This window comes from Delphinapterus leucas, chromosome 5 (assembly GCF_059928025.1).
Source record: "Delphinapterus leucas isolate spDelLeu-1000000601 "Yukka" chromosome 5, BTC_Dleu_Yukka2, whole genome shotgun sequence".
NCBI classification, from domain to species: Eukaryota; Metazoa; Chordata; class Mammalia; order Artiodactyla; family Monodontidae; genus Delphinapterus; species Delphinapterus leucas.
Genome location: NC_143133.1, coordinates 111,654,391 through 111,672,326, shown reverse-complemented (window position 1 = coordinate 111,672,326; position 17,936 = coordinate 111,654,391). Strand labels below are relative to the sequence as shown.

Below are 17,936 nucleotides of genomic sequence, written 5' to 3'. Positions count from 1 at the left end.
CACAGAATAACAACTCTCAAATGTATTTTAAATACTCAAAGTAGAAGAGGCTCCCCTGCCAGACACAATGACATGTTACACAATGATAACATGTCAGGTCTGCAAACCTAAGAAATATTAACCAGGTAAACAAGTGTTGCAGGGAAGTTGAATTTTCTAGGCTGGGTCTCTCCTGGTTTATGCTAAACTTCCACCATCAGAGGTCAGTGGCATGCTGTACAAAAAAAGACAGACTGATTTCTATGTTGAGGTTTTTGTCTCTGGATATCTGGATTGGTTTTAGCTTTACTGAATTGGCAAGTAAAAGAAAAGAAAAAAACCCACCACAGGCCAATTTCACTAATTTTAAGAAGGAAGGAACAAAAAGTAGGAAAAGAAAAGAACTCAGAGAATAAACCAATGGGTCCTAGTTCTAACTCTCGGTATCTTTGACTAATTTGTGTGTGTGTGTGAACTTGGAGAATCCAGTTATATGCTCTCTACAAAGTCCCCAACCAAAACAAGGATTGTGAACATTAAAATTAACTGAAGTAGTTTAGTGCAGTGGGAAAAGCACGGGTAAATTCTTTTGGAAATGTCAAATGGAGATGAATTTCAGTTCTAAGTGCAGTCTTTGCCATCTGATTTTGGCTAAGTTACTAAACTACTAAAATCTGATTTTAGGCAAGTCCCTAAACTACTCGAAGCGTGGTCATCATCTGTAAAATAGCAACAAAAACGCATAGTAACCTAGTCTTTTGCTGTCAGACTCACACAAAATAACATATGCACAGTCCCTAGCACAGTGCCTGGCACAGGGTAGGGGTCAATACATGTTGGTATTTTTCATTCCTCCAATAAAATCCTCAAGTGCTATGGGGTCTTCCAGCATGAAAACAGAATGTGAAAATCATAAATTTTGTCTAATTGAAACATCTCCAAATTTTAATGGCATATTTTGGGGCTACACAACCACTACCCAGGAGCACGATTACAGCTACTCCATATTCTGTTGTTTACCAAAGAACAGGCATGTCTGGCAGTGGGCCAAGCAAGTTCAAAACACAACAGAACTTTAGTGAAGGCAGAATAAGGCAGAATAGAAGGGCCTCAAAACCACAAGGCTTTGTGAAAGTCCAGCCTACTCCATGCTGACAATTCTCACTTCGAATTCAACTAGGTGTGATACTCCCCTCCCCCAGCCCTCCTTCAGCAATCCCAGTAGTGGCTGTTCTGGGTTTTCAAGGAATTTTTCAGTCACTGACAGTCTGATACGATAGGATGACTGGGTCTGAGGATTACTTCGGCCACAAGGACCAGCAAACAAACAGCCAGCGGAAGGCAAACATCTTTTCGAAGGTGACGTAACAAGCCATTTACAAAAAGAACATTAAAATAGCTCCTACTCTCAGACTTACCCAATTAAGTCACATTTTCTCTGTGACTTAATGGCTCCAGGCTCTACTCTTACTTCATAAATCACAACCACAAGCCTGGGAAAATGCTTCAAATTACACCAATCAATAAATTTTTATTGACTGTTTACAACTGGCCTCGTGCTACAGCAAGTGCTCTAAGATCCAAGTGCCTAATGTGAGGCCTGAGCCATCCACGCTCTGACGCTATTTCAGGCCCCATAAACAACGCAGGCCCCTTCCCTTGTGGCAGCTCATTGCCACCTGGCATTCAAGGCCCTCACAATCTGGCCCAAGCTTACTTTTCCAGTTACTATTATTATTTTTAATTTTCCTCTACTCCTATTGTTCCACCAGGTCTTTGTGTGTGTGTGTGTTTGCATGTCTACATTTGCTTTACTATTTCTTCTTCCAAGAACTCCCTCTTTGCATCTGTGTTTGCTGAATAATTAGCTATTCTTTATGACTCACGTCAAATCCCATCTCCTCCATGGAGTCTTGTTCTGCCACTCTCTTTGGGAGTGCCTTCTTCTTTGAATTGACTCCAGGTTGTGCTACTGTCACACTAAGAGAACACTCAGTTACCAATGCATATATCTAGTCTATAAACTCATACAGGATCAAAATCATTATCTGTGGTATTCACTGTGGTAACTTTCTCCTACCAAAGGCTTAAGTCATATCTGTTGAACGTATAATACTGGTGGAAGAAGTGAGGCTTTAGGAACAGGAAAGATGAACTAGGACATGGAGACGAATTTTAACATGGGGTCAGCCTAAGCAAGGGACAGAAATGAGAATGCTTGAGGTTCTTCCAGGGAACAGCAATGATTTTACCTCAACCTAAAGCTTAGATAGTGTGAATGCTAGTAGTGGTTCACTTAGCCCCCCAAAATGAACCTCATTCTGCAGGCACTGGCTGACCATTGAAGGTCTCTGAACAGGAGACCTATTATCAGGACTCTGAGTTATTGGAAGCAGTATGAAATACACAAGAAAAGCTCAGTCTGGAAATGAAGAATAACAGTAAGACATGCATGGCAATAGTCTAGGGAGAAAGAGGCAGCGAGAGCCTGAATTAGGGAAGAGGCTTGGAAAGCACCGAGGTAGGATCAAGACATTGAAAAACTAATAATGTGAAGGATTCCAGTCTGAGTAACTCCGTGGATGGTAGTTCCATTAAAAAATATGAGAGAAAGAGGAAGTACTGGGGAAAAAGATTAATTCCATTTTGAATATTTTGAGTTTAGTGCAGTGGAAAAAGCACGGGTGAGTGTGAGGTCTTGTTAAGACAGTCAGGTGAAGATATCCAAATGGTAAGTGACGAGCAGGGCCAGAGCTCCAGAAAACAGTGCAGTGGAAGCTCTAGGCTTCATCAGCAGGAAGCTGAGAGCTCGAGCCAGCAGAACGGAGGAGGCCGCCTCCGCACAAAATGTGAATAATGAAACGCGGGCCAAGAACAGATCCTTTGGTAACTTCTACAACTTGAGGGCGGCAGGAGCAAGATACAACAGTCGGGAGACAGGAGACCAAGTAGAAGAATGTAGGGGCCTGGAAGCCAAGTAAAGAGCATGATTCGTCAATTAGGAAATTAACAACAAGAGATACCAGATCACTTACCTCGTTGAAAAGATGAATGTTAAAAGCATAAAACTCAGCTGAATGGAACAGACTGAAGAAAAAACAAAAAGATTAAATCTAAAGTAGCAATGTAAAATCAGTATCTGTAGCATACTTGCTGGTATGCTTCGTTTAATCTGAAACTTATGGGAATTCAAATAGAAAAATAAACAAACGAATAAGTGAAACACACACACATTGCTAAACTGACAGAATCATTTAAACTAGTGGGACTCAACTTGTTCTTTTTATTCTAATTTTTCCATGCCTCGCAGCATGCGGGATCTTAGTTCTCCAACCAGGGATCGAACCCCGGGCCCCCTGCAGTGAAAGCGCACCTGGGCCCCCGGCAGTGGAAGCGTAGAGTCTTAACCACTGGACTACCAGGGAAGTCCCTCAACTTGTTCTTAGTGAAGATATCCTCAGATATAACCTATGATACTTGCTACTCGGGGTAACTCTAAAACCCTCTTTGATTTAAAGTTTGGTTATTTGTTCAATTTCGGAAGAGCTGGTTTGTACTATGAATAATAGCAAATAGCATAAATGTGGTAGCATATAACATATATTTTGGAATGACTCATGTTGATTTTAATAACAAAACATTCCTTGATATTATAATTACCAAAGTAGTCTTTGGTATTACTGGGTAAATAGAACAAAAGGTTAGTTTTGAACCCTAGCAGTTACTTGCATTTTATAGCCTGCTGCTTCTTAAAATGAAATGATATTACTTTGGGTATATTTGAATAGAAAACATTATGTAAATAGTCACATTTTAACCAATGCAGCCAATTACTATACTTAGAAAACGACAGTACCATAGATTATAAATCCTACTTTTAATTCACAATAAAGGGTAAGATTAGCTTCAATTTACAATAAAATAAATTGGCAAAAAAGTGCTCAATCTAGCATTTGAATTTGACAGATATTATGGCTTCTTTCATCTGGCATCAACTATTGTAAATCAGACATAAAAAACAAAGGAGATTATGTCATAAGTGCATAACTGATGTCTTTCTAAAGAACAGATCCATACGATAAAGTCACTAAGTCCGTACATGCAACACAAAAGGAAGTATTCTTTTCTAAGCAAATGAATATTGGCAATGAATTTAGGGACCACAGATGGCTTGGCTTTGCTATTGAGGAGGCTGAGGAGATAGCAAGGGTATCCCACCTTCCAACTTACTTATGAACAGTATGAGAATAAGACTGAATCTATCCAGGTCGATATCTGGGTTCGAGAACGTGTCACAGAAGGTTGTGTAGATTATCACGAGGAGCACGCTGCTGCTGACAGCACCAAAAGGAGGCTTCTTTCTTTCAAGCCAGTCCTTGATGTATCTTCGGACAATCTGAAACACAGAGACCAACAGTTTGCCTCTTTTCAGATGTGGAGGGAGTTGAATGGGGCATTGCAAAGTGAGTCTGACAGCAGAAAGACATAAAGGAAAGAGAATAATTTGGAGGATGGCCATAGGGGATTTCAAAGCTTCCCTGCCACACCACTCTTCTCCTGGGGAATTTAACATTTGTAGTGCAACTTCCACTGGTGTCCATAAGGACAGTATATTTTCCACTGCATTCAAATCCATCCTTAATCATGCCAAATGCTCTTTGCTAGCTGTCACTGAGACATGCCCATTAAGCCTCCCCAAAGTTTATCTCTTCTGCTGATCCTAATGGATGTGTGTAATTATCACAGTCCCCTTTGCCTCGATGGACAATTCCAAGTGCAACTTTGGGAATCTTAACAGTCTGACATCTTCAAGAATTTCAAGACAGTAGATAATCGAAAATGATCCATGGAACATATTAATATTTAAAATGCTAGCAATGCACCAGAAGTTTTTAATTAAATTATAACTCATGCTTGAAAAGCAAAAGTGCATGTGTTGTGGGAGTTTAAATAATTCAGACTCTGAATATCTAGAGTTTTTGTGAATCCAAAGACAAATGCCATTTGCATGCTTTTAGAATTCCAGAATTAACACTTAAAAATGAATAAACCTGTCCTAACTTTCCTACAAAAGGATGAGTGAAATATGAAGTTATATGGCAATCCTCTCATATTTTAAAATCAAGTCAGATATTTCAAATCAGGACAGCCTGAACACTGGCAATAACCTTAAGTCTGGATATAAAAGTGAACCACTCTATTTAAAACCTTTGGCTTTTGGAAGAAGCTGAACAAACCCGATAATGAAGACTAGAGTTGAGAGACATTAAGTTTTGAGTCACTCATTATCCTGCATAATTGAACATGAGATTTCACAACAGGCTGAATTACCATGATCCATTAGCAATAATGAGGTCAGGGAACTTCTCCTGACAAGGCTGATGAGGTTCTGTCATCTTCCACTCTGTCACTAAAAAGGCTTAATTCGCAATGAGGCATGCCTTCACAGATACTCAAGAATAAATAAACGACTCTCCAGAGAACCTGTGAACAAACGGCTATTGGATCGATCTCCTCCGATCTCAAGTGCTCAGTAAGTAAAACAAGTGTTGAAAAAGGGTGTCCTGGCAGAAAGCTGACCAGTTGGTATGAAGTATAGGTGCAGCACCTTGAAGGTTGGGTGGGGCGGGAGGAGAACGAGGGTTTTATAGAGAGAGATAAATAGTGGTTAAATATTTTGAAAAAGTAGATCTTGTAATTTAAGTTACAGGTGAATTTATAAAAAAATCATGTTTTGTTTCTGCACAAGTGATCCGAAACCACAGTAACTTATCTAGTGTTCATTTCTTTCTTTAAAGTTTAAATGTAGTGAGGTAGAGAGAAATAAGAGTAGTTCTGTCACATAGTATTATGGACTGACGTATCAGCACACAAATTTTGGTGCCTGAGGGACCCAGATAGTCCCATGTTCGGATATGTCACCATGGGGGTAGCTGCTTAATAGAAGGCTACAGAGACTTCACTTAAAAGGTCATTTCATAATCTGTTGTTTCTGGTAGCATAAAGCTGGTAATTGGTCCAATTCAGTGCAACCCAACTTCTTTAGGAAATAAAATAAATGGAAATTACACAGAGTTATTGAAATTGATACTGTCCTCCAATTTTGTTTTAATATATAATGGTTAAAAACACAGAAGTCCTCTCTTTGCAATAGGTTATAGAATGTATGATCCCAATTCCAAAAGTATTGGGTTGGCCAAAAAGTACCTTCGGTTTCTAAGTAAAAATAAAAGACACAGTTTTCATTTTCAAAGAACTTAATCGAAAAACATATTCACCCTTTTGTTCCACTACCTTCTGTCATTTTTCAGGCAACTTCATAATTCCATCTTCCCAAAACATTTTATCTTTTTGAGCAAAGAAGTGTTCCAGGTGTCTTCTACAGTCTTCCAGGAAATTGAAATGTTTTCCATTAAGAGAATTTTGTAAACACCGAAATAAATGGAAATCCAAAGGTGCAATGTCTGGTGAACACGGTGGATGAGTCAGAACTTCCCAGCCAAGCTGTAACAGTTTTTGCCTGGTCATCAAAGAATCATGCGGTCTTGCATTATCCTGATGGAAGATTATACGTTTTCTGTTGACTAATTCTGGACGCTTTTCATCAAGTGCTGCTTTCAGTTGGTCTAACTGGGAGCAGTACTTGTTGGAATTAATCGCTCAGTATTCCAGAAGGAGCTCATAACAGAGGACTCCCTTCCAATCCCACCATATACACAACATCACCTTCTTTGATTGAATACCGGCCTTTGGTGTGCTTGGTGGTGGTTGATTTCGCTTGCCCCATGATCTCTTCCGTTCCACATTATTGTACAGTATCCACTTTTCATCGCCCCTCACGATTTGTTTCAAAAACAGAATGTTTTCATTACATTTCAGTAGAGAATTGCATGCGGAGATATGGTCAAGAAGGTTTTTTTCGCTTAACTTATGTTGAACACAAACATCAAAGCGATGGACATAACCAAGCTGGTGCAAATGATTTTCAGTGCTTGATTTGGATATTTTGAGTATGTCGGCTATCTCCCACGTGGTATAACATTGATTGTTCTCAATTAATATCTCGACTTGATCGCTATCAACTTCAACTGGTGTACCTGACCATGGGGCATCGTCCAGCGAGAAATCTCCAGCGCGAAACTTCGCAAACCACTTTTGACATGCTCGGTCAGTCACAGCACCTTCTCCATACGCTGCACAAATCTTTCTTTGTGTTTCAATTGCATTTTTACCTTTCTTGAAATAATAAAGCATAATATGCTGAAAATGTTGCTTTTTCTCTTCCATCTTCAATATTAAAATGGCTACACAAAAGTTCACCAATTTTGATGTCTTTTTTTTTAAATGCACGTTGATATGACAGCTGTCACATACAATCTAACAGAATTGTTTCGAATGAAGTTAAAGACAACTAAGTGCTACTAGAGCCATCTTACAGAAAAAACCGAATGAACCTTTAGGCCCACCCAATAAAAGCGTCTTCTTCCACTACCATCGAGCCCTCTGACAAAATAAACAAATAAATATGAATGAGGTGTAACTCGAAAGTCAAAGCCATTTTAAAAACCAAGACAAATCTGTAATCATCAATCAACTTTATAAGCTGTGATTTGACTTAGTCAACCTTATTACCTCTTTCTTCATTACAAAGTACTCAAAGCCTCATAGTATATTAGGATTCTTTCAATAGGCAAGAAACACAGGCTCCAAATCCTGCATCCTCCTAGCCAAAATGACTTTCTTCTAAACTCTAGCTCACAGAAACGCAAGCATTCAAAATTAAATGACTTTTTTGCTTTTCCCTGTGGAGAGAGAAGGGGAAAAAAATCCTCCTCAGGAAACTTTTTATTTTATTGTCTCACCTTCTACATTTTCATTTTCTTTTTTTTAAATTAAGCACAAGGAAAGGTTAAAGGGAAACTAAAATTCGAATCCCTGTACTTCTAATAAGCTGAGTGACATGTCAATTACTGCATGACCTCCAAGCTGAACCCCTGGAAAAATAACACATCTTAGGTGAAGAAGGTTGATATGCAGAAGCGAGAAGTGTAACAGCCATCATTTTGTTTTCTTCATTTTCTTTTTCAGGGTATTTTCTTATGTTTTTCTTTGTACTCTGTCTCTATACTTATAAATCGATTTTTGAGTGGGGATATACAATGGATAATTTTTCATGTTAAGTCTGAATTTTAAAATTTCTTCAGTCGGCTTCAATTTTTTTAAGATTATTTTTTTCATTTGTTTTTATTTAAAAACACTTTTTAAACTTTAATACAATTTTTAAAGGTTGCCTTCCATCTACAGTTATTACAAAATATTGACTCTATTCCCCGTATTGTACAATACATCCTTGAGCCCATCTTACACCCAGCAGCTTGCACCTCCCTCTCCTCCTCCCCTATATTACCCCTCCCTCCTCCCCACTGGTAACCACTTGTTTGTTGTCTATATCCGTGAGTCTGCTTCTTTCTTGTTATCTTCAATTTTTATCCCCATTCCACTGAATCCATACATTTTCATAAGCTGCTTTGTTTCTTCATTAATATTCTGTTGAAATGTATAGTAAGGGATATGATATCAAATCCAATTATGTAACGCTTATTAAATATTGAGTAGATTCAAAATAATATCTGTACACTTTCTAAAAAAGTAGAAACAATAATAACAGATGAATACAAGAAGCACCCGTCATCTACTGCACTTTTCAAAAATTCTTTCCCCCTATTATTTACTTCCATTCTCAAGAGCGAGGTCGTGCAGGTATTATCCTGCTCAGTTTACAGCTGTAAATAAGGGCATAGAGACCCCAAACAGCTTGAATAAATGTTAAAAAGCTATTCAGGTGGATGAGCAGGACTCTGACCTCTATTTCCTGAGGGAATAATAGCGTAGAGGTTCAAGGTACAGACTTTGGAGATTCTTACTTTGTCATCTTGGGCAAATTCCTTAACTTCCCTATGCCTCATCTCTAAAATGGATATAATAGTAGTTGTAGTGAGGACTAAGAAATTAAATAAATATAAAATGCTTTAGAACCAGGGACCGTACGTGGTAAATGATGGCTCTTCTTATTTCCAAGTCCCAGTTTGGTGATGTTTCTCTCACAACACTGTTCAGCAATACATCCCAATGCATAATGTGAAAGTCACTGTTCTCTCAAAGCAATTCAAGTGAAGCAATGAAAACCGTTCATAACTAATTTTATAAATGCAAAATTTTACTAGCATTAAGAACATTAACTGCAGATTTAGCTGGGTATTATTTAATACAAAAAGCCAATCTCAAACTGTGAAACAAATCACTAATGAAAGACTAGAGAATGCATAAATGATAAATAATATTTTTTTTTTACTATTAATTTATTGAAAGAAAAGTGGGGTTTAGCATGCTGTTTTAAAAAATAGTTTTCAAAGGTGCTGGAAATTCAATTTCATTAACATTTATTCACAAATCTCTCAAATTTAATGCATAAAATAAGTATGTGTCACAAGCACTGAGATATAGTGAAGGCTTTATCGGAAGAGAAGAAATATCACAATAACAGACATTTTATCTCTTTCTAGAATTGACAGAAGCAACAATCTCCCAACCATCTATTGAAAGACTAATCTAATCTCACAGAGTCACAGCATCTTCAAGCTGGAAGATATACTCCTCATCCTACAAATGAGGTAAGTGAGGCCTAGGAGTCCTGTGTATAGCCAAGCAGTGGCAAAGACCAAACTGGACCTCACATCACATCACAGTCAGTCAATAATGATTTCAACCCCAAAGAGGTACTGTTTGGAGAAAACACACACAAAAAAAGAAAATAAAATCCACTCTCAGAAATATAAATAAAAAATGGAATGATGAAGTTTTATCATCACTAAAAGATTATGGAAAATATTTTCAACTCACCCTTCCTGGTCTTTTTCTTCTCCCTCTAGTTCCCATTGTTTATTTAAAGGGTAACAATAAAATCTCATTTAAAGATGCATATAAAAGTCTATAGAGATGTTTATTTTCACAATGTGGCACTGTAACTATAATGTGGTTACAGTGGAGAAATGAGGCTACGTTGCCAGGAATCTAATTCCTCTGAAGTAAATAGTACACTGAGCACTTCTAATGAGGGCTTCAAAGATTGCATCACAAAAGTTAGGTCTGTCAATCAATTACAAATGAGCAGAGATAAAAGAGCGGACAAGGTCCCTGGTCTCATGGAGCTCATGTTTGAGGAGATAAATAAAAAGCAAAACAACAAATAAATGAGAAGCAGACAATGATCCATACCAAATAGAGGTTTAAACTGGATACTACATGAGTGATTGAGTGGGTAGCCTCTGGAGGAAGGGCGAGGAAAGGTCTTTCTGAGGAGGTGACAGGTGAGAGGGTGCTCCAAACAGAAGTACCAGCCAGTGCAAAGGTTCTAAGGCAGCATCAAGGCTGGCTGCTTTCAGAAAACAGAGGCAAAGTCCGTGAGATCCAAGGGTAATGGGCAAGTGGGAGAGTGTTAGGGGAAGAAAAAGGGACTTGAAAATAGAGGACAGGGTGAAATAATCCTGTGAGGAAGCAGAGTGAGATATCTGCAAAGTACTGAATGACATTTTAAATTTGGGGTCATGAATTTAAAACAAGATGAGAACCAATCATATGTTTCTCTCTAGTGAAGCTGGAGACCTAGGGAAAATGGCTGCTGGGGGTACTGAGGGGATAGGTTCAAAGTTTTCTTCAGCCAATGTTTTTATACAGTTTACACCCAACTACTGAGTATGCTATTAAATATACTTATGATAGAGTTTCCGCTTCCTGGAAGCTCACGGGTACATTACTGTCTCTCCTGATAAATACGACGGGTGAAGTATGATGGGAGAACTGGAGTTTACTCTAGGCCCAGAGAGTCAGAGCACATCAGAGGGCATCTCTGTCTTGAGTCTTCAGAAATGAAGAGAAGTTTGCTGGCAGAAACGATGGCAACAACGAGATAAAAGGCATGGAGCCGTGAAGGGGCACGGTCGGGTGAGGGGGTAGTGGGCACACCGCATGGCAGAAGAGGAGCCTGTGTGAAGGGGATGGTGGGAGGGGACAGGCTGGGGTCAAACTGTGAGGGGCTTTGTGGGCCACACGAGGAGTGGGCAACAGGGAACCGTGAGGGAAGTTTCTAAGGAGAGGAATAACATAATCTGGTTTGTTTTTTAGGACTACCCTGGAGTGGTGAACACATTAGATGGGGACTGGAAGAGGTTCCCAGCAGAGAGACAGGGTTGGGAGGTGCAGTAATTTAGACAAGAGATGGTGACGGTGTGGCACCCTCTCTGGCATGCACGAGGCTGCAGATGCCAGAGCTGGAAGATTCTGGAGGCAGAAATGGTGACATTTAGTGCCTGCCTGGATGTGAGGGAGTAAGGACGTTAGGCGGCAGGGTGGCTTCTAGGGGGAGAGACCAGGGGTGTGACTGTTAATTCCCAAGACTAGAATATAAGAGGTAGATGCAAACACATCTACCTTGTAAATGGTTGCAAACATAAAGGTTTCCTCTTTGAAAAAAGCCACGAGGGTACTTTGGTACTAGAGAACTTTTTAAAAACCAGCCCTCTTGCTTTTTGACTACCTTTACTGCTTTATAATTTACTGTAATACTTTACTACTGGGCACGCAAGCTATCTAACAATTCATTATTCTCTCTGGATAAATAGTCTTAATTACATAAATAATATAACACTATATATTTTAAAAATCCATTGAATAGTGTAGACAAAATTTTTTTGTCCATATAATTGAAGACAAACATTTATTATTAAGAGAGATTGTTTCTGAGATCCACTAAGAGAAGAATGTGTGAGCCCCGAGTTATTATATGGAATTAATTTCAGAACCAAGAGAATAAGCATGGGTTTAAACTAATACTGTCCAGAGCTGAGCAGGGCAGGTAGGTTCCTCTATAAGACACAGCATTTCCCTAAGTGATCGCAGACCTCTCACGCATTCACTCCCTCTCTCCCTCACCCAACACGTATTTATTGGGTGCCTATGTAATGGCAAACAAAGCAAATGTGGTTCCTGTACTCATAAAGCTTACCGTCTAATGAGGGAGACCAACTGTTAACAAGCAAACAAAAGATAAGTATATATTGTGACAAGGGCCAAGAAAGGACTCAAACAAGGTGCCACAATAAAGAGTAAAAGGGAAACATACTTCAGGTAGGTGGTCCAAAGAAGGTATGAATTAAAGAGCCCAATGAGCAATGAGTTGCAGTGGGAGGGTGGGTAGAAAGACATTCTAAACAGAAAAATTAAGCAGCAATTGAGAAAAAGCCAAGGCTAGAGTTTAGGAAATGGGCAAAGAGTTAGAGAGGTAGACGCCGTAAGATTTATTCAGAATACCTGTTATGTGAGCAGCACTGTGGGAATATTTTTTCAAGGACTATCCTGTATTTAATTAAATGGTATTCTCTGAGTGCTTTTAAACCCTCCCCCTTTACTGTAAGTTTAGACCCTTTCCTAAAACTAAAATTAAAAAAAAAAAATAGCGCATGTATAGTGGATGCTGTGTTGTGCCCCCCAGACCCATCTCTTCAGTAATGAGATGCTTATTCCCATATCTGCAGGGCATGTTGATTGACTGAAAGATCTCAGTTGACTTCCTCTTTGGGAACTGCTGCTAAGAGAGCAGACTCACCCAAGGACATACCACGGAGGGGCAAGGAAGCCAGCATCTGATGACTGCTCAGCACAAGAGGAGAGAAACCGGGCACGCGTGTCTTAGGCAGGACACCTCTGAGGGGATGGTCCAGCCTGAGGCTGTGGCCCCTTCATCCCCGTCCTACTTGTCCCACTCTCCCAAGTGTTGATCCCAAGGGTTCTCCCCCATTCAGCTTCCTGCATGGAAACCTCTGTCTCAGAGTTGATTTCCCAGAAAACCTAAGACAGCATGTAAATATTACACGTCTATACACACACTATTTTTTATTGTTAGGGCCTCAAAGAGTTGCTTCCTGTTTCGTATCTACAGGGAATTTGAAAATGATGATGAAACTATAGAGCACTTACCTGTTATCAGGTTCTATGAGGACAAAAACTTTACATGCATCATATTTCATTTGACGCTCACAACAACCCTTCAAGATAGGTCCCATTATTACACAGTTTGATAAATTATGAACCTGGAGCTAAGGAGATTAAACGACTTGCCCAAGGTCACACAGCAAATAAAAGGCAGAACTAAGAGCTACAGTCTAGTTGCTCTTAACCCAACATCTGTGCTCTTCGCCATCCTAATGTACTCTTTTCCTAAGGCTCACTCACTTTAGCAGTACATGAAACTCTGTACGCTGCTACTGTGGCTGCCTATGATGAAAACAACGACGACAACCTTGTTTTTGAATCTGTGTATGCTCATAACTGAATTATCTGCGCATCATCAGCCTGTTATAAGAACTGAGGAATTTCTTCTGCGAGTCTAATTCAGTAAGAGTGATAAGGGAAACTAAACTTTCTAAGGTCTAATTTTAAGAGCTAATAGAATTAGATGTTTATTTTATCAACTACAGGGTCACAACTACGATCACTGCTATCGGAGGAGCCTGAGAAGAAGCCAGTCAAATGCAGATGGTTGTCCCCCAAATGGTCATAATTGCTGAGACCTTATCAGAAATCAAGGTAATGATCTGCTAGACATTTCCAAGCTAGCTACATAGCTACAAAGAAGGGAAGATAAATTTTAAACATCAAGATTGTGCGCTGGTGTCCCTATATATAGCTATCTGTAAAGCAGATTGATGTTAATTAAAAAAATAAAAAGATGAGACCTTTGCGGCTGAGGAAACCTTCTGTTGGACAGTCTTAGAGTTTCTTCCTCTATCTTTTCTCTCGATTGTCCTGACGTTACATAAGAATTCACAATTTGATCTATAAAGAAAAGAGCAGAGAGAACTGGAGACCTTACCTGTCCAATAATGAGGGGAACCACAACAGTCATAAAAAGCTGAGAAAAAATAGATGTAAAAGGCACAGAAGAGGAGGAGTGAAGCTGTAAAACAAGAATACGAGGAGTTAGAATCACTTTAAATCCGTTCTCAATACTGCTGTTAACTAGTGTAATAAATGAATTCTCTCACATGCACAAAAACTTGGTAGCTATATACAAGGAGCAAGTGAAGTTACTTTTATTTTTGAAATTTAGCACAAAATAGACTGAGTAGTTTAATATATAACTTTTATTGGGAGACTAAGATTGAAGAAAAATAACTACTGTTTTGCAATTAAATTTCTTCTTATTAAATACATTTCTGAATTGTAAAGCCATTCTGTGTTCATACTGTCTGTACTCATATGGCATATTTCACCTGTAATCATAGTTTACGTGATTTCTATTTCACTCGTCTGCAGATACCTAAAACAAACAAGTGTGTCTCATTATTTTATTAACGAGATAATATTTGTATTTATGTAAATGAAATAGTTTCTAACTTTCCTACTCCTCCAAAACAAAGGCAATGATTCTCATATCCTTTAAAATTCATTCTTAAACAAAATCTTGGAAATGGGAAATCCTGAAATGGAACTTATTTTTCAACTGAAAATTTCAATATACCGCTCCTAAATTTGTATGTCTTAACGTTGCTCAGAATTCCCGTTTTGACTCTGTCCTCAGTTTTTGATTCTTTCTTTGCTAATGATTGCAGTCTCAGCTTCATAAAGATGCCAGCAGCACCAGGCAGTGTTTCTCTGTGAACACATCAACACTCACATTAACCTCAACTACCAAGACCTGCTGTCTTCCTATTAACTTTCTAATGTTTTTTTCAAAATCTCCTTTCTGGACAAACAGTAGCCTGTTTCACAGTTGTTTATCCCTTTCATGAGTCCCTCCTGCAAACAGGTTCTCCCAAGCCATCAGTGACGATCCCCCCTGGCCCTTGGAAGTTACTTTCACCTTCCCCTGCAGACCACACCTCAGTTTTCATATTTACCTAAGTTTAGTTAAACTTGGAAATATCTTTTGGAAAGTAATTTTTGTGAAAGATGCGGAGACGGTAATGATGGAGGGCAGAGAATATTAAATAAAACATATCAAATATTTAGATAAGTGAAGTCCATAGCTCAGAATGAAGTGATGTGGGACCAGTGTTTTCACTGATTTCTGTGTGAACTGGCTTACCGAAATCTTTTCTATGCCCTGGTCTATTTTATAAAACTCTGTCCCCCATCCTCGGCCCCAATCTATATGCACTCAGGAGGTCAAGAATGTATGCCCTGTCCATCAGTGGCCTGCATCCACTTAATACTGCCTTCAACACTGACCACTGGCTGTCAGTTTCACCCACAAAAAGTGTCGCCTCTAGCCTTTTCCTCCAGAACAAATATAAACGAAAGAAATACAAGCAGAAAAAACGAAACTGGTGAAGAACACACAGGATTTGTGGTGTGTTAAATGTTACATGGCTGTTAGATATTTCTTTTTAGTCAAAACCAAAGTATTAAAAGCTAATGATTAGAGCAACGATGTCCTTGAAGTGCAAGGTATTTAACAAATACATTCTCTCCACAAATGTTAACCCTAAGGATGCTCCTGGGGCAAGGACTGAAATAAGGAAAAATATATTTTACAAAGAAACTGAGACACTGGATAATTAGAAAAATAAACTTTAAAGAACAAAGTTCAGAAACATTCAACTCAATGCTCTATCCATAGGGTTCACAATGTTTGAGGATAGGCAGTAGGGTTCAAGGTGATAACCCTCAAGTAAAAAGTCTCAACTCTTGCCTGAAATCTCATGGGTGATCTCACATATCTCTGTTCCTCCTTTTATCTCAACTTTATTAAGTTATTTAATGTATTTTTTAAATGTTTTCATGAGTAATCATATGAAGCTATACTCCCTCTGTCAGCCGAGTGCTTATCCCAGGAACTGGCACAGAGAATATGTATGCAGAAAGCATAAACCTGTGCAGAATGAACAGATGAACTAATTTGTAAACATGGGGTGCTAAAATGAGACAAACTCTTATCCAAAATCATACCCCTGTTTTTTCTAAAAAAAAAACACACAAAACTTAAGTATATCTAAAAATCTCTTATTATCACGTAGCGTTACAAAATCAGTTGGTATTATTCTTTTCACTGCTTGTTTATCACTAGTAACAAAACGAATTCGAACGCGCACCTAGAAACTAAGGGCATCTATTCATGATAAAAACCAAGGGAAGAAAGGACCAGCTCACACGCACGTGTGCCCGTGTAAAACAACAGAGCGAGCCTGGTGGTGCATGTTACCTCCCTCAGTTCTCCTCCACCCCCTCCTTAGCTCCTTAATGCTGCTCTGGAAGGGAAGACCTAAAACTGATAGAACCCTAACCTGCAAGAGACTCGTAGTCCCATTAGCTCTTTTTAAAGATTGAAAACTGAGGTCCAGAGAGAAGCAGCTTGTAATGAACACTTCGAAGACCTGTGTTATGATGTGCAGTTGGCAGTGCTCCTCAAACACATGCAAGCAACTCTTCAGCCAGATCTGCTCTGTGATAGAAGCCAGATGCACATTGGGAAGGCTGGTTAGTTTAACCATAAAGTATTACTGCAGAGCAGTAAACTCAGATCAAATGGACAGAAAAGTTAAAATGTGATTTCGTGTATTGAGTCCATGTTGGGGGTTCTTTTTAATCCTAATTCAAGCTAAAAGGGAAGTAGAGGAAAACCCATTTCAACTTTGGTGTTGAAGAATATTCTGTGTTTCACTTTCTAGATCCATCACGTAATAGGCCACCTGCATGTTCAGTGTTTGGGAGCCTCTTGTTCCTAGAAGACAGTGGAAAAGGCTATGGGGTGAGGGGGAGGGTGGGAGGTTGTCCATGATCCCCAAGGTCCCTTTGTCCTCGAAAACACCCGTGATCTCTGATCCACTTGATTAGGAGCACAGGTTAGAGCAGCCCTCCTCTGCGGCTTTGTCAGATCAGAGGCCAGAGCAAGCTAGCCAGGGATGTAGGTAACTGGGTACACGAAACCAGACTAAGTACGGTGGACATGTTGGGGAGGAAGTCCTGCAGGGTGGCTTCCTTAGAAGTGGCTCTGAAAGGAAGGAAATCTCAGTCCTGGGGTCTAACTTGGCATAAGTCCTTTCTTTTGAATCGGCCACCAGACCTGTTGCTGTGGTCAGTTTGAAGATGCAGAGGTCCCCTTGGGGAGGTTCCTGACACTATGAAGTACGCCCTGGCATCCAGAAGAAAGAAGAGTGAGCATCTGCATTTGAGAGTATGACTAGAAAATTACAAGACCCAATCACTTTGCATGCAGAGTTGATTTTAACTAAAGCAGAAGGAAATACGCTGCCCGGGCTATTTGTTTCTTCACATTTTAATGAGGAACCTCATGTGGTTTCTATTTCAGAGACCAATGTGTTTGGTCTCTGAAGCATCAATTATTGAAGCATCAATAATTTGCACGTTTGGATAAAGTTGCAGGTTCAGCATAAGCTTGTGTCAAGCAAGTGCTCTGGGCTTCGCTGAGCCACCCGGCGGGTTTAAAGGTCCTACGTCTCACATTGCCAACCCGTGCTTTAAGATATCGCATGTGAAATAAACAATCCAGGCATTGGCTAATCCCTTTCAGGAATATAGTGCTTTAAAGCAGAGAACTCACAATTAGGTTTATTTGTTTTAATCTCATGCTGCGAAGAAACGTTTCAGTGAAAATTAAATATGTGGGAATTTAAGACCTTTGTGTTCAATCATTCAAATGGTAACCAGTGCCTCCTGTGGGCCAGAGGCATGTTCTCAGCCCCAGGGATCCAACAGTGAACAAAAAACCACCCCCCCCCCACCCCACCAGCTCCAGGAGCTGCTTTTTCAAAGTTGAGGTCTGCATGCGGGTCCACCCATCACCAAGTGCACACTCCTTTCTTTCCCCCGCTTATAACTGGAAAAGTTCTAGTCTTTTCCTAAGAATTATTTCAAGCATCACTTCTTTGGGGATTATTTCC

At 39.5% G+C, this 17,936-nt stretch overlaps 1 protein-coding gene across 4 annotated transcripts in view; it reads right to left on the bottom strand.

The window, feature by feature from the left end:
* SLC10A7 (solute carrier family 10 member 7) overlaps positions 1 to 17,936 on the bottom strand; it is a 250,116-nt gene that overhangs the window by 44,507 nt on the left and 187,673 nt on the right. For 2 of the 4 annotated variants that reach the window (XM_022599742.3, XM_022599741.3), the window contains 3 exons: positions 13,907 to 13,990; positions 4,210 to 4,375; positions 3,015 to 3,066 (listed from right to left, as the gene is read on the bottom strand). In XM_022599742.3, the coding sequence (XP_022455450.1) occupies positions 3,015 to 3,066; positions 4,210 to 4,375; positions 13,907 to 13,990 (302 nt within the window). The remainder of the gene's footprint in view (positions 1 to 3,014; positions 3,067 to 4,209; positions 4,376 to 13,906; positions 13,991 to 17,936) is intronic. The other 2 variants (XM_022599744.3, XM_022599743.3) reach the window with 1 other exon arrangement.